At 48.8% G+C, this 15,908-nt stretch overlaps 1 protein-coding gene across 2 annotated transcripts in view; it reads right to left on the reverse strand.

The window, feature by feature from the left end:
- Positions 1-1,263: 1,263 nt before the first annotated feature.
- Positions 1,264-15,908, reverse strand: part of kcnh1b (potassium voltage-gated channel, subfamily H (eag-related), member 1b) — a 35,328-nt gene continuing 20,683 nt past the window's right edge. Inside the window, exons 8-11 of one of the 2 annotated variants that reach the window (XM_076727775.1) lie at positions 13,739-13,938; positions 13,027-13,279; positions 10,021-10,217; positions 1,264-5,339 (exon numbers count right to left, since the gene is read on the reverse strand). In XM_076727775.1, coding sequence (XP_076583890.1) covers positions 5,229-5,339; positions 10,021-10,217; positions 13,027-13,279; positions 13,739-13,938 — 761 coding nt within the window. In that variant the 3' untranslated portion in view covers positions 1,264-5,228. The remainder of the gene's footprint in view (positions 5,340-10,020; positions 10,218-13,026; positions 13,280-13,738; positions 13,939-15,908) is intronic. The other variant, XM_076727774.1, reaches the window with a different exon arrangement.

Consider the following 15,908-nt stretch of genomic DNA (forward strand, 5'->3'; position numbering starts at 1 on the left):
AACTGAACGTCTTTGGGTCGAGGACAAAACAAGGACCCGTTTGAAAAGACGCCACCGTCGACCTTCAGCAGGAAAACCTTCAGAACTGCAGTTTCTTCTGTATTTGTACTCATGTTTAAGGTTTGAGTGGACGTTGAGTTGTTTCAGAGGACAAAACCTGACTGCTGTCTGCTCTGTAGGGGGCGCTGTGGTGTCAGGAGAGGGCAGAGAGCTGCAGAGGAGGAGGAGGAGCAGGAGGAGGAGGAGGAGGCTGTGCAGGCATGTTTAGTCTCAGATTCAGAGGATCGCCCTGCTGTTTGTTCACTGCTGCAGAGATCAACCTGGAGGAAGACAGGAGGGGGAGGACGGCTGGCACTGCAATGCAGAACATCAAATGAGGAGGAGGAGGAGGAGGAGGAGGAGGAGGAGGGAGGAGGAGGAGGGAAGAGGAGGAGGGACGGAGCTGCCGGCTCTGCAGAAAGCAGGTTTTTTTTCGGGTTGGGGGGGTTGTGGGATTCCCTGTTGGTTTGGAAAAGGTCCAGAAGGAGAAGCAGCGACACGAGTGGAACAGATTGAAAACAGATCAGCTGATTTTAATCTGGATTAAATAAAAACGTTTTCATTTCTACATTTTTCCTTTTTAGACACAAAACTGACAAATCAGATAAAACCAAACTGAGGCAATAACACAGAACAGAGACGGCAACCAGGTCCTCACCTGAACCTTTAGCTGGTCCGTCTGTGTGTGTGTGTGTGTGTGTGTGTGTGTGTGTGTGTGTGTGTGTGCAGGTGTGACAAGAAGAATGAGCAGAAAAGGAAGAAAAAGAAAACACGATGACATGATGCTGCAGAGTCCTGATGAGAGAAAAATCATCAATTCTCACTGAACCATGACCACACCCAGTGCTGGCTTCTGATTGGCTGGCAGGTGGACAAATAAAGACAGCTGAACCAATCAGAGCTCAGGGTACGAGGCCGCTCACTCTCAGGCTCATGTTGTTGTTTCAGGTGTGACCTGGAACACGTTTACCTGCGTTAACGCTCAGAGACGCATTATTGATCTCATCCTGCTGCAGAGCATCAGTCTGCTCTGATTGGTCAGTCCACACAGGTCTGAACAGGCGCTTCGAACCGGAGAACACATGGCCTCCAAACACCTGAGCTCACCTGACACCTGCAGCTTGAACTTCAGTGGCTGCTGGTTTGATCTGAGCTGACTGATCGTTCCTAAACAAAGAGAAACCACAGGAGCAGATCAGCGACGAACAAACGAAGACACAAAGGTACAAAGTATAAAATCCTTTATTGTTGATTTTTTATAAATACTCTTTGTGCTGATACAGTTTTCATTCCTGACAATAAGTGAAGAACAGAGATGAGAATAAATATCTGCGGTTACAAGTTTCCTCTCAAGCTTTTCCTCCAAAGCTGTGAGTTTCAAAGACAGCGCGAACGTGATATCGATAAGACGCCGAGCCACTTCAACACTGAGGTGCTCTTCATGCACAGACGGCGCTCGTTACAAACACGAGACCACACGAGGTCGGGAAGTTTACAGAGAACCCAGCCTGAGTCCTTGAAGGGCGAGGCAAAGTCAGCTCGGTTCAGGAGACACCAGCGTCATGCAGAGACGACAGACGACCAAAGTGCATCAGTGTCGACGGCGGCGGAGCTCGTGGGACGGCGTGAAAGGACCACAGGCGCCAACCGGCCTCTCAGTACAAACAGCATACATGGCAATAATTGCATATTATGACGCTATATTATATCACAGTACACAGAACACACGAGATACCAAAGTCAAGACGAACGAACATCTCAGATTATCCTCTTTCCTCTCAGGCTGCGTTTCCTCTGATTGGCCAGAATAAACGACATTCAACACTGTCTGAGTCTGAGTATGAACGAGATACCGAGAGTTAAGTTTCGATGTGTTTGGGGGAGTTTTACCTTGATTGACAGCTGTCTCACACTCTGTTCTCGGCTCTTTGGCCATGTTGGATTTTCGGTCTCCAACGGCTGACAAAGATGGTGACGAGAAATAAACCCAAACTCCAGGTTTCACGTTTCTTCAGAAACAGACAACTGGACAAACGCTTAGAAGAGCGTGGAGTCGTTTGGGCGTGACCAGCGCGCGTTGAGCAGGAAGGAAGCGTGTGAAGCTAAGCGTGAAACGGCGTGAACGAGCTCAGCTCTGAGGCTCATTATTGCTGATTGTTTGCATTTCTGAGCGTCTGACGGACACTCGAGCTGGAAGCTCGGTCACATCAGAAGCTTGTATGTGGACCAGTGACACCTGTGTGACGACCGCCTGCGGACCATGATGCATCTCTGGTGGAGAAGTTCATAGTCCAGCAGAAAAGGTGACTGTGGTGATTCCATTAAGAAGAAACGATTTTGGACTGAAATGTTGCAGATTTAAGGAAAACAAAGGGAAACCATTCGTGTTTCAAGGTCGGCTGAGCGAGAAAGCGCAGAAACTCTGACTGAGGCACAAATGAAGACGTAAAAGCTAAAACCAAAGTGAGAACAGGTGAGCTGCATAGACAGAAGCATGTAACCGAGCCAATCACAGCTGTCCTGGGAGTTTACTGGTTGCTGTGACCTCAAACTAAACAACCTGCGAGTGAGTGGCAACAAACGTCTTCGTCGGTACTTCTGACTGAACAAATGACAACGGATCAACAGTCGCTGCTGTCGACTTCCAGAGAGGAAACGAGGTTCAGATTCAACGGCGATGCACCGGTGAACGAATCAAACTCATCAAATCACAAAAAGACAAAGGTCGTCAGATCTGCCAGAAGACGCCTGACTGACGTTCATCTCACGGACGCAGCGGTGCCTCAGGAAGGCTGAGCAGGTTTCCTGCTAAATAAATGAAACTTCATCAGTCGGTGTGTTCGACAGACTGAAACGTTCAGGCTCTGAAGTCACATCACTGTCTACAGAATCCTAGAATTCAAAATGTCCTTTACAGTCCTCCAGTAGGACCAGGAGTGTATAATGCAGACAAACTCAGACTCATGAGGTGCCTCATCTTCACTGTGCTGCTTTGAATTTCTCACATTCATTCTGGATATAAAGACACTGAAGTCCACACAGTGTTCAGTCTGCATGAAGGTCTCGACATTCTGTCAACGTCTCCGTAATAAATTCCAGCTTCTCAGAGGAAAATGGTGCTAATGTCGGTTAATCTGGTCAATTAGCTTCTCACAATCTCCAATGACCTTCAGCTGAACGTCTGGTCCCCAACATCCTTTAACGAGTTCATCGGCCTCCTGCTTTGACTGAACGTCCGTCTTCTGATTGACACACTTAACAACCAATCACAGAGCATTGCTTTGATATGATGTCATGCAGCAGTCAATGAGAGCAGACCCTTCAGCATCTAGAGGTTCTGAATAGCTAAAAAGACTTTGTGGACCAGGCCTCATGAAACGGGGCCAAAGCTGCTGAAATGACCCTTTTACATGACTTCCCTCATCATGGTGCCAAAGTCCTACTTACAACAACAACGTTAAAGCCATCTGTTATTATTGCCAATATCATTTGAAGGTCTGAAGGCTCAAAACCCTCCTGAGGACCAAAGGTGCCATTGTGACAGTCATGACTGTCTGTAGTCTCTGATCTAATGAAAATCAGCCTCAGTCCAGTTTGACGTCATTTCAGTCTGTAGCGTCTTGCGGAGCGATGCTACGAACGTAACAAAGTGCTTTCGTAATCATCATCGACCGCCATCAGCACAGCTTCACACCGCAGTCAGAAGCTCTTCTGATATCTGGAGGCTGAATGGGTCGAGTTCAATTCCCACAAATTTACTCCATGTCCCATTTAGGAGAAGCTGTCCTTATCGGAGTCTGGGGAAGGAGGCCGCGAGATCTCGAAGAAGGAGCCCGATGACTTCCTGGATTTGAGAAGTCGCAGCATCTCAGCCAGCTGACCCTCCAGCGCTGCCATGCGACTGTTCAGGGAGCTGATGTCTCCTCTCAATTCCTGCTTCAGCTCGATGAACGAGGCTTGCATGCTCTGCTCCGGGATCGGACAGAAGACCCTCTTCTCGTCGGACTGGACCGGGCTTTGCTCCTGCGGTGTTCTGGTGCCGCCGACATTGTCCAAACGGAGGTCGCTCTTTGTGATGCCACTGTCGCAGGAGTCGGTTTTCTTGAGGGACATCTCGTCGTGAGACTTAGTTCTATCGGGCAGCGTCTCCATGGACTCGGCCTTAGAGACGCTGCTCCATGACTCGGCCTTCACGACCGACTCCTTGAATCTTCCCCAGCCTTTTGCTTTGGGCGGCTCTGCGGACTTGCAGCCAACTAGGTTTCCGTTTTGGGTGGCAGGAGCGTGGAGCATGACTCGGCTGGAGGTCCTGGACGAAGACGATGTGGTGGATGTTGAGGAGGTGGTGGGTGCGGCTGGGCTCTCCGTCACCATGACTATACTAGTGGAGGCAAGGACCTCTGGACCTCTGGGCGGCTCCAGGGCAACGACACCTTTCTCCACGTCGCCGGCACCCTGAGTGACCCGCTCGCTGGCCAGCCGGGCTTCCCTCTGCTGCCGGAAACGCTGGAAGAGTCGCCGGACTGGATGATCGGGAGGGAGGTTCAGAGGAGCCTCGTTCTTCCTCTTCAACATTTCCTCCTCCTCACGTTTCACATCACTGATCTTCCGGAACACGATCTGTAAAAAGACAGGAAACCAGAGAAACCATCAGAACGGTTGCCAAACAAACATCTTCACTTAATTTGTGTTGGAGGAGCAGCTTTCTGTGACCTGAACGTGACCTGTGGAGGTGATCCTTTGGACAAAACCCACAATGGATACGCGTTGTGTCCTTTACGTAGCAAAGTGAGGACGTGTGTTTGAGGACATGTAAGAGAGCTTCTGTGAGACGAAGACAGCAGGTGAGGTCCATCTGTGCGAATCTCTGACGTCAAGTTCAAAAACGTTATGTTCATATTCACATTGTTTAAAAACTATATTCTCACTAACTGAGCCCTGAGAGATCGGAACCACATCTGAACCAGAACCACCCAGAACCACCCAGACCCTCAGGCCATCAATTAAAACTGCATGATGGAGCGCTCACAGCTGGAACCGTGTGGACTGAGCATCTTCAGACAAGTCATTTATTATTAAAGAAACGTCTCTGTGCTACACAGAGCTGTGATTTCTGAGTCAGAGGGATAATCTCAAATTTAAATACGGTTTCAGTTTCTTTGAGTATTGATTTGATCATCTTTGAACACTTATCTTAAGCTCTGAAGTTTCGGTGGCGAGCGCACACGCCTCCACACTCGAAGGTCATCGACTGAAGAAGCAGCGGCGCCAGAGAGTCTTTGGTTTTTCTGTTTTATTATCTAGAAACAAGAATGAGGCTTTTGATCTTTTTTTCTCCTCACAGCTCCACATCCTGATTTTTTTAAAGAAATCTTATCTTGTGAAATTCATTTAATGCACTTGTGACCAAATTTGCTCGTTTGAATCAAAATAATTCTCATATCTAAAATATTTTCTCTTCAGTTTGATTTTCACTGTGTTGGAATTAAAACAAGAGCAACATCCACTTTGATATAAAGAGACAGCTGTTCATGTCCGGCGTCACACCGCAAGTCAACAACTCATTTTAACGTACATAACATACTTAAGTTATGTAACATACGAAACAGTCACATTTGAACCCAAACCGCCATCTTTTCCTGAAGCGAACCACGTCGTCTGAACCCTGAGCAAACCGTCTGCCTCGACGCTCTCAAACAATCGCACGTCCTGTGGGAATCACGGGCAGGCGACCCTCTCAGTCGTTTAGGTGTGAAGGCGTGTTGGACAGAAAGGTGGGCGCTGAATTTCAAACAGCGGTACGGCCCTTTAATCTCCTGAGGCAGCAGCAGGTGTGTCGGTCGTCCAGGTGTTTTCATGACCTCGCTCCAGGCCGCTGGGGTTGCAGGCGATGCAGGAAGTGAAGGTCACGTTACGGCCGACCTGTGAATCGATGCGTTCAGTTCGTCAGACGAACGACTTTAGCGCACATTAACGACATGTGACCTGCTGAGTCCGAGCGCGTCTTCATTTTGCAGCGACAGCGAGGCTTCCCCTCGGCGATGTCATCAGCATGTTGAACCCTGAGCCAATCATCGAGCTCCTGACCTGCTGAAATTGGATCGTATGGGCGAAGCAGCTGCAGCTGGACGGTTCTATCGGAGAGCTCAGAGGTGATGAGAACAGAGCAGCGCAGAACGTGAGAGAACTGCTGATGTTCCTCTGATCCAAACACAGTATGTCAGACCGCTGCAGTCGGTATCCTGCAGACGGAGGCTGCTGTCTGTGCTGCGTTCAACAGCAAACACGTTTATAGCACTCAGGTACTCCCACCTTCAACCTGCAGGAAGTGATGATTTATTCAGACGCTCTGTAGATCAGCAGGATCCAGATCCTTCAGCGTTCTGGACCCTGTTCCACAAGACATTCACATTCTCTCTCCACCTTTAGACCAGAAAGCTGTTTCAGTCTTCAGCTCCGTCAAACAGCTCGTCTTCAGTCTTCAGCTCCTTCAAACAGCTCGTCTTCAGTCTTCAGCTCCTTCAAACAGCTCGTCTTCAGTCTTCAGCTCCGTCAAACAGCTCGTCTTCAGTCTTCAGCTCCTTCAAACAGCTCGTCTTCAGTCTTCAGCTCCTTCAAACAGCTCGTCCTCAGTCTTCAGCTCCTTCAAACAGCTCGTCTTCAGTCTTCAGCTCCGTCAAACAGCTCGTCCTCAGTCTTCAGCTCCTTCAAACAGCTCGTCCTCAGTCTTCAGCTCCTTCAAACAGCTCGTCCTCAGTCTTCAGCTCCTTCAAACAGCTCGTCTTCAGTCTTCAGCTCCTTCAAACAGCTCGTCCTCAGTCTTCAGCTCCTTCAAACAGCTCGTCCTCAGTCTTCAGCTCCTTCAAACAGCTCGTCCTCGGTCTTCAGCTCCTTCAAACAGCTCGTCCTCGGTCTTCAGCTCCTTCAAACAGCTCGTCCTCGGTCTTCAGCTCCTTCAAACAGCTCGTCCTCGGTCTTCAGCTCCTTCAAACAGCTCGTCCTCGGTCTTCAGCTCCTTCAAACAGCTCGTCCTCAGTCTTCAGCTCCTTCAAACAGCTCGTCCTCAGTCTTCAGCCTCTCTATGTTTGGTTTCACTTCTGTGTTTCACTTTGTGCTGTTTGATCTGTCAGCTGTATCAGAGCTGTGTCTAAACCGTTTCCTGCTGTTGCTGCTTCACATTAAAAGCTTTCCACTGGCAAAAGAACAGCAGGCTTTTATTGTGAAGCAGCAGGAAATGCAGTGTGTTTACTGACGTCTGCATCTGTCCACATTAAATAAACAGCCAGTGACTCAACAAACAAAGTGTTCAAATGTCTTTTTTTTCTTGATAGGACAACGGTGAAATCTCCTGAAGACAAAGTGGGAAAAGTGAAACCACATCAGGTCTACGTCCTGTCACAGAGAACATGAGATTATAAAGCTCCTGTTCAAGCTCGATGAGGTGGGTTGTGTCTGCGCTGTGATGCAGCTCTCAGCTGATGGCGGAGGGTTTGGAGGTGAGAGCTGCCGGCAGGTCGTTTCTCTTCTCGGCCTCATTATTGCACAGCCAAGCAGAACAGGACACGATGGCTTTCACATTGATTTACAGCAGAGAGGGACAGAGGCCCAGAGAGCAGCTCCCAGCCAGCATCGCAGTGTTTTAGAAAGCGTCGTAAGTCAAACTCTGCTCGTTAGTTTTCACCCCAACAAACAGTCTCTTCAGATAACAACTGGAAAAGAGGCGTAAACGTTCAGTGTGAAGAAGCAGTGACGGACATCAGTGTGAGCAGTCATTCGGCGGGGGGGGGGGGTCTGCAGTCACACCCCGCCGGGGGCCGAGAGGGGCCATTAACAGTCTGAGCACAGGACCAAAGACAGCATGATAAAATGGAGGGTGAGTGAGGGGACATGAAGCGTGTGGACCGCTGACCGAATCAGAAGCTTTGAGCAGTGAAGCTGGTGACGAGAGCTCGTTCACTTACCGACGTACACACCGAAGCACATTTAAACGGTGATGCGTTCACTTACCGACCTACACACCGACGCACATTTAAACGGTGATGCGTTCACTTACCGACCTACACACCGACGCACATTTAAACGGTGATGCGTTCACTCACCGACGTACACACCGACGCACATTTAAACAGTGATGCGTTCACTTACCGACGTACACACCGACGCACATTTCAACGGTGATGCGTTCACTTACCGACGTACACACTGACGCGCATTTCAACGGTGATGCGTTCACTTACCGACGTACACACCGACGCGCATTTAAACGGTGATGCGTTCACCCACCGACGTACACACCAACGCACATTTAAACAGTGATGCGTTCACTTACCGACCTACACACCGACGCACATTTCAACGGTGATGCGTTCACTCACCAATGCACACACCGACGCACATTTAAACGGTGATGCGTTCACTTACCGACCTACACACCGACGCACATTTAAACGGTGATGCGTTCACTCACCGACGTACACACCAACGCACATTTAAACAGTGATGCGTTCACCCACCGACGTACACACCAACGCACATTTAAACAGTGATGCGTTCACTTACCGACCTACACACCGACGCACATTTCAACGGTGATGCGTTCACTCACCGACGTACACACCAACGCACATTTAAACAGTGATGCGTTCACTTACCGACCTACACACCGACGCACATTTCAACGGTGATGCGTTCACTTACCGACGTACACACCGAAGCACATTTAAACGGTGATGCGTTCACCCACCGACGTACACACCGACGCACATTTAAACGGTGATGCGTTCACTTACCGACGTACACACCGATGCACATTTAAACGGTGATGCGTTCACTTACCGACGTACACACCGACGCACATTTCAACGGTGATGCGTTCACCCACCGACGTACACACCGATGCACATTTAAACTGTGATTAGAAGAACTGAGCCAACAGTCACAGCTCAGCAGCAGCTCAAACTCGAACATGCTCCTCCAGTGGAATTAAAACTGTTTCAACACAAGCTGAAGGATTTACTGCTGGACTGCGTTAGCTGAGCTAGCTGCACCTAATATACTGGACATTTATTACACGTACACCTGTGTTTTACTGTGATACTCAACATTCACTGTGGACAACGTGACAGGACGAGTTAGTGGTCAGACGGAGGTCAGGTGTGATGAACAGGAAGTGGATTTATGTCCCTGTGACACAAGCAGGAGGTCTGTCTGGGTTTATGGATCACTGATGAAATCTGTAAATCAGTGCATTGATTGCTTCTGTTTCGATCAATAGAAGATCTGATTAAATCGACCTCTCTGCGCTCAAGGACTCGTTAACTCCTGCTGCTGATCCTGACAGAGAGGAAGACCTTTAATCTACACGTTTCTGTCTTTAGCATTAGCATTAAGCTAGCAGTGCCGGTCACGTCTTTATTAGAAGGGATCATTTGACTGAAACCGTGTTTGGTTTAACATCAGGTGACCTCGTTAATGTGATGATGATGATGATGAGAGCGTCCAGGGAAACAGGATGGAGGGAACGGCCGCCGCAATCAGGTGACCATCCAGCGAACTTTGTTGAGGTTAGTTTTGAAGGTGATTTGTGTGTTTTGTCTTCAGTCTAAATGAGCTGACTTTCAGTGTTTGGACCGCAGCACCGGTGGAGGCGTGAACACAGCGGCTGTCATCATCCACCTCCACACTGCTGGCTTTCCTCCCGTCACAGCTGCTCTGTGGAGGACGAGCTGAGAGCGAAGCAGCGACTCGCACACAAACACACCTTCGTGTTTCTCCGTGTTGTTTTCGTGCCTTTGCTCTGATTTTAGGAGCATTTTGGTGTTTTGTTCAGTTTAAAGTCTCTGATGTACAAAATGTGTCCAAAGTAACTTCTTTCTGTCAGAACGATGACGGATGCTGCTGGTTTCTGCACTAAACGCAGCTTTTAATAAAACAAAGGTCGACGTCAGTGAGCTGTGCAGGTGTGCAGGCGTGCCGACTCACCCTCTTCCTCAGGTTGTAGGTGAGCAGCAGGTTTCTGGCGAAGTGGTTTGCGAAGGCGGAATAAAACTCCAGAACTTTCTGCAGCGCATCTCGTTTGATGATGTGGAGGTCGCAGTAGGTCAGCGCTCGCACGTTAGCGCAGGACTGAGCCAACGTCATCTCCTTCCAGAACACGTCGCCAAACACGTCACCTTTACCTGCAGACACAGACAGACAGACAGGTTACAGACAGACAGACAGACAGACAGACAGATGTGGGGAGTCCAAACGTCCTCACACTCTCTGAAGCTGCTGTCTGATGCAAGCTAACACTCACAGGTGTGTTCAGCTCCTTCAGGTGAGTGTTACTGCTTGTTGTCAGCTGATTGGTGCAAACAGCCGGCAGCTGTAACTTCAGAAATAAAGAAAGTTTAAAAAGTCAAACACGACTACTAAAATAATAAAATAAAGCAGCTCGCTGTTTAAAAAGTGAGACTCTTCGGTGAGAAAAGCGTTTTTTCCTGTTTTCATTCACTTTCAGACGTTCTGGCTTCAGGATCAACAAACAAAGAAGAAAAAGTGGAAAGTGACACCAGAAACCTGGTTTGTGTTTCAAACAGGTGAAATAAAATGTGACCTGTTCGTCTTCACCTGTGGAGAAACGCAGCAGACACACCTGTGCACACCTGTGCCACTGATGAAGAGTGAAGAAGAGCTCTGACAGACTGCTGCTGCTCAGGAAGTGAAGCGGAGATGAGCGCCCTTTAAATAGCCTCTGAGGCGATGTGGCGTTGGGCTCAGAGGAGGGAAAGTCTAAATATTTACGCAGAGAGGAACTGCAGCTGATTCTGAGCGCCGATAACAAACCTCCTCTGGAAATCATCAGACACCTGCTCGCCGAGCGTCACTCAGCTCGGCCGGCGCCTTCCAGGCTGCCATCTTTGTTTGTGTCCAGGAGCAGACGTAAACCATGAGAGGTGGATCAGCGCCACATTCGGACCAGGTCACGTTCACTGCCGGCTGTGAAATCCAACACGCTGCTCGTCATCCTCACTTATCGAGGCTGCACTCCTTCCTGGTCTGTGTGTGTCAGGTGATAACAAACCACCTAACAGGTAACACACCTGAAGAGAAGACGACGTAGACTGGACGTAGACTTCACTCACAACCACTGGGTGAGAGCACATGAGCCAAAAACAGCAGGAGCTTTTCCTGCTGACTTGAACGCAGCACGAGAATCAACTGAAGACACAAATCAAGCCTCTTCAGCGTCTGTTAGGGCTGCAGCTGAAGCTCGTCTTCATTATCGATTCATGTGCTGATTATTTTCTCAATGAAGCGATTAATCATTTCTCAACTAAATATAAAGTGAAAAAGGTCCATTTTAAGTTTTATAGTTTATCAGCTGCTGTCTGACCGACGCTCACGAGCCCAAAGAGTTTCAGTTTATGACGACTTAAGATAGAAGCAGTGACTCCAAACAGTCAGAGAAGCAGAAACTGAGAACATTCAACAACTAAATGAAGCGAGTCATCAATCACCAAAACAGCTGTGGATCCATTTGGTTGACTGACTAATCAATTACACGATGAATTGTTATTAAATTAATTGTTTCAGCTCTGGTGTCTGTTCAGAGTACAGTGAATGAAATTATTCTGAAAATCACTTGAATGCCTCTAAAATAAGAAAGCAGCATTTCTAAAAAGCTGCTTTGCTTCAGCCGCCAAATAACACAGAAAGCTGATGCGCTAACATTAGACTATCAACATACACGTACAACATTAGCAGGTTAGCATGCTAAAATTAACATTTCAAAATGCACAAAGGACGCATGTTAACAGGATACTTGGTCTGTAACATTTAGCATGTTAGCAAGTTACAATGATGAAGTTCCAAATCTAACATTGTTCAGTTATCATGTTAGCATGTTAGGAGCATGCTAATGTCAGGATGTTCCACCTAAATGTAACCTCCATGCTAATGTCAGCATGTTCACTCAGACAGGAATTCTTTCATTTGGTCAAAGCAGTTTGACTTCATCCTTTCGGGACCATGAACATCCAAATGTTTGTTAATGTGTGTTAACCGCCTCAAGAGTGTAAAAACTTTGTCGTTTCCATCAACTTCCTAATGCTGCAGAGTGCTCCTGAAAGATCTGGATGTCTGTGCTGCTGCCTGCTCGCTGACTCACGATGCTGCTGCCGATCAGGAAGCCGCTAAAGAGCTCAGAGGTTCTGTGAATTACATAATGACTCTGACAGCTGTTCGTTCAGCCGAGCTCCGCCTCCACAGCTTCCTCCGTCATCTTTCGCTCTGTTTGTTTCTGAACCGGCGAGCGTTCTCCCTCCGTCAGCCCCAAAACCAGGCAGGAAACAAACACTTCATGCAGAAAAAAGATGCTGCTAATGAGCGCCCTGGAGCGTAATTCCTGCGCTCGCTGACAGAAATAGCGAACAGGTTTTGTTTTGATGTGCTGAGGAAGCAGCGCAGCGTCTTTCTGTCCTGCTCTGTGCTTTCTGCGTGGCAGGTGACTGCAGGGCTCACTGTTTGTCTCAGAGCTCAGGTGTTTCCTCCACAGCGAGGCGGAGGAGGCGTCAGCTGGCAGCAGCACAAACACATTTTCAGTTCTCCATCTGAAACACACCGACTTCACCTGCTGACGGAGCCGCGATAAAGCTGAGAGAGGTGTTGATGGACGAGGCTGACTGGGACCAAATCCAGACGATTCTGCTGAGCTGAACCGTGTTTCTAACAGGAAGTCTCACGCTGCTTCCCTGTCACCATGGCAAGCAGACAACTGGACTTTTCAAGGATGTTGGAAGAAACATCATAAAAAAACAAGATTTAGTGGAGGAGCTATAAAAACCTTCTGTCTGACGTGAAGTGAATCTGAAGGTGACTTCCTGTTTCTCTGATTTTACACAGTCAAACGTATTCAACTGTCGTGACATTTGGGCAGCAGGTTGTTTGTTTGTTGGTTGTGGAGTTCAGAATGTTCTCGGGTCTCCATTTAAGAACCAAACTCACCCAAAATGGCCACCACCTCGTCGTCCTGGATGACCTCCAATGACCCCGACACCACGAAGCACAGGCTGTCCACACTCTCTCCGGCGTGGAAGATGAGGTCGCCCGGCGCGCTGTGCACAGTCTGAAACTCCATGGCGAGGGCTCGCAGGCAGCCGTCACTGGCCAGCCGAAACGCCGGGTGTTCCTTAAACACTTTCCTGTTGAGGTGGACACAGATGTCCGCTCGCATGTCCTTCGGACAAATCTGCAGCACCTGCAGGCACAGACGTCAAACCGAGGTCACATAAATTCAAACTGAGGTCAAACTGAGGTCAAACTGAGGTTAAACTGAGGTCACATCAAGGTCAAACTGAGGTTAAACTGAGGTCACATTGAGGTCAAACCAAGGTCACACCAAAGTCGAACTGAGTTCACATCAAGGTCAAAATGAGGTCACACTGAGGTCATACTGAGGTCACATCAAGGTCAAACTGGGGTTAAACAAGGTCAAACTGAGGTCACATCAAGGTCAAAATGAGGTCACACTGAGGTCAAACTGAGGTCACATCAAGGTCAAACTGACCATCAGCAACAGGCCAGAGGACTGAAATTCTGAGCTGATATCAGCTGATCTCAGATCTGTCAGCATCACTTGGATATCAAAAATAAATGAAATGAAATGTTGACGAAGCTGAAGTTGTATCACTGATATCGTGACCATGTCGGACGTTACCTTGTCGGTGTCGATGCCTCTGGACATGGACCAGGTGGACACGATGTAGTCCATCACCCGCTCGCTCAGGCCTTTGGGGACCTGGTAGAGTTTGAGGAAGTCTCGTACGCTGTTGAGCATCTCGTGGTAGCGGTTGGTGTTGGCGTACATCTGCTGGAAGATGGTGGTGACGTTACCGAAGATGGTGGCGTACAGCAGCGCTGACGACAGGAAGGAAAGCACCTTTAGTTTGGTTTTTTAACTACACGACGCCACAGATGCAGAAATTGAGATGTTTCATAAATTATAAATCCAAAGTCTGTAAGAAGTCTTTTAATAGGTTTATACGGTCAAACAAGTCAAATACGTTCAAACCAAGTAAATGACCAACAGACCTGAATTCAATAACCAGACAATGTTTCGTAGTGAATGCAAAGCCGCCTGGATTAAGGAAGGAAACATCCATACTGAACGTTTTCAAAAATGGGTGCTGCTGCTGGTGGTGCTGGTGCTGCTGGTGGTGCTGGTGGTGCTGGTGGTGCTGGTGCTGCTGGTGCTGCTGGTGGTGCTGGTGGTGGTGCTGGTGGTGCTGGTGGTGCTGGTGGTGGTGCTGGTGGTGGTGGTGGTGGTGGTGGTGCTGGTGGTGCTGCTGGTGGTGCTGGTGCTGGTGGTGCTGGTGGTAGGAGGTGCAGAGTGAAGGCGTCTCAGGGGCCTCGTCTGTGTTCGTGCTTTTCTGGGCGCTGAGAGCTGAAACATGTTCAGCTTGGGGTAAAAGTTTTTACCCAGCCATCCAATCACAGTGCAGGAGGGGCGGGATCAATACCACAAAGATCAGTTACCACATCGACAACAGCAGCGATGGAGGAGAAGTCCTGCTGGTCTCTGAGTGTCCATGTCTGTATCTGATGACATCACTAAACTGTCTGGAGGAACCTCTCGCTCGCCATCGGCCTGTTAGGCCGTGAGCAACAAGCTGATTGGTGTGTGAGTCAGTCACACTATGGCGAGCGCAACTGAAACGCTGGAGCTGGACGACCCGCCTGCGTCCTTAAAAACCAGCTGTTTGGGAACAATTTGGGTTCCTGGTAAAACAACAACAGAGAGAGTTATTGATCAGAGACGGACGGCGTGTCGATGTCGCTTCGCCAAAAACACATCGAACACGACAGCGACGGTTATTCAGACACAGACAGGAAAGACTTCTGTGGATCAAACAAAGACGTCTGCTTCATGAGTTTGTCATCGCTTCAGTCCTGAAATACGTCTTCATTTCCCAGAGTCTCAGTTTGACAGGCGATGTGATTGGTCAGATGTGTCCGTGTCCACAGACAGTAACTGTGGTGTCTCAGCTCATCAATGCAAACTGCCGCAGTCCATCTCTGATTCAGCTCCTCTTCCTCACAGCCTGTCAGCAGTATGGACCCGGGGCCAACCAATCAATACCGACCCCATCCAGCAGAGAGCCGCTGCCATCCAATCAGCAGCTACGACCGTGGAGCGGACTGGAATTATTCACAGTGACCTTCAGAAAGGTCACTGTAAGAGTACACACAGTACACTTTACTGTAAGAGTACACACAGTACACTTTACTGTAAGAGTACACACAGTACACTTTACTGTAAGAGTACACACAGTACACTTTACTGCAGTGAAGCTGAGCTAACATGAAGCAGTGACAGCAGGTCCAGGACCTGATCCAGGTCCAGGACCTGATCCAGGTCTGGAGGCTCACCGCTGAGAAGCTGCTCACACACTGTGTTTGTTATTTTTCTCTTCTGGAGAAAGAAAACAGTAAAAAGCTCAGAGCGACATCACTTTACTCCAAACAGACACTGAAACCCGACACAGTCTTCACATCCACAAACGGCTCAAACAGTTCGTCCTCATGTCCCCAAACCTCCGTCACACAGGTGGAGGCTTAGCTCGAGCCTCAGAGCCGCATTCAGGAGACACAGCAGCCTGAAGTGAAGCAGAACTCAGGGAATATTAATTGTTAGCGTGTGCTGGTCAACACGCATGGTCATCAGTCAGCTGGTGTCCTCACAGAGCCGTGGTCCAGAGGACGTTCTGGACAGAAAATGGACCAGCAATTTCTGTCCTTCCTGTCAGAGCCCGCCCTGATGTCACCGCTAGCATTGCAGCACTCGTATGCTAATGACCCAAACTCTCATTCTGGATCCAGGATGCTGG

The sequence above is a fragment of the Chaetodon auriga genome, chromosome 4, assembly GCF_051107435.1.
Source record: "Chaetodon auriga isolate fChaAug3 chromosome 4, fChaAug3.hap1, whole genome shotgun sequence".
NCBI classification, from domain to species: Eukaryota; Metazoa; Chordata; class Actinopteri; order Chaetodontiformes; family Chaetodontidae; genus Chaetodon; species Chaetodon auriga.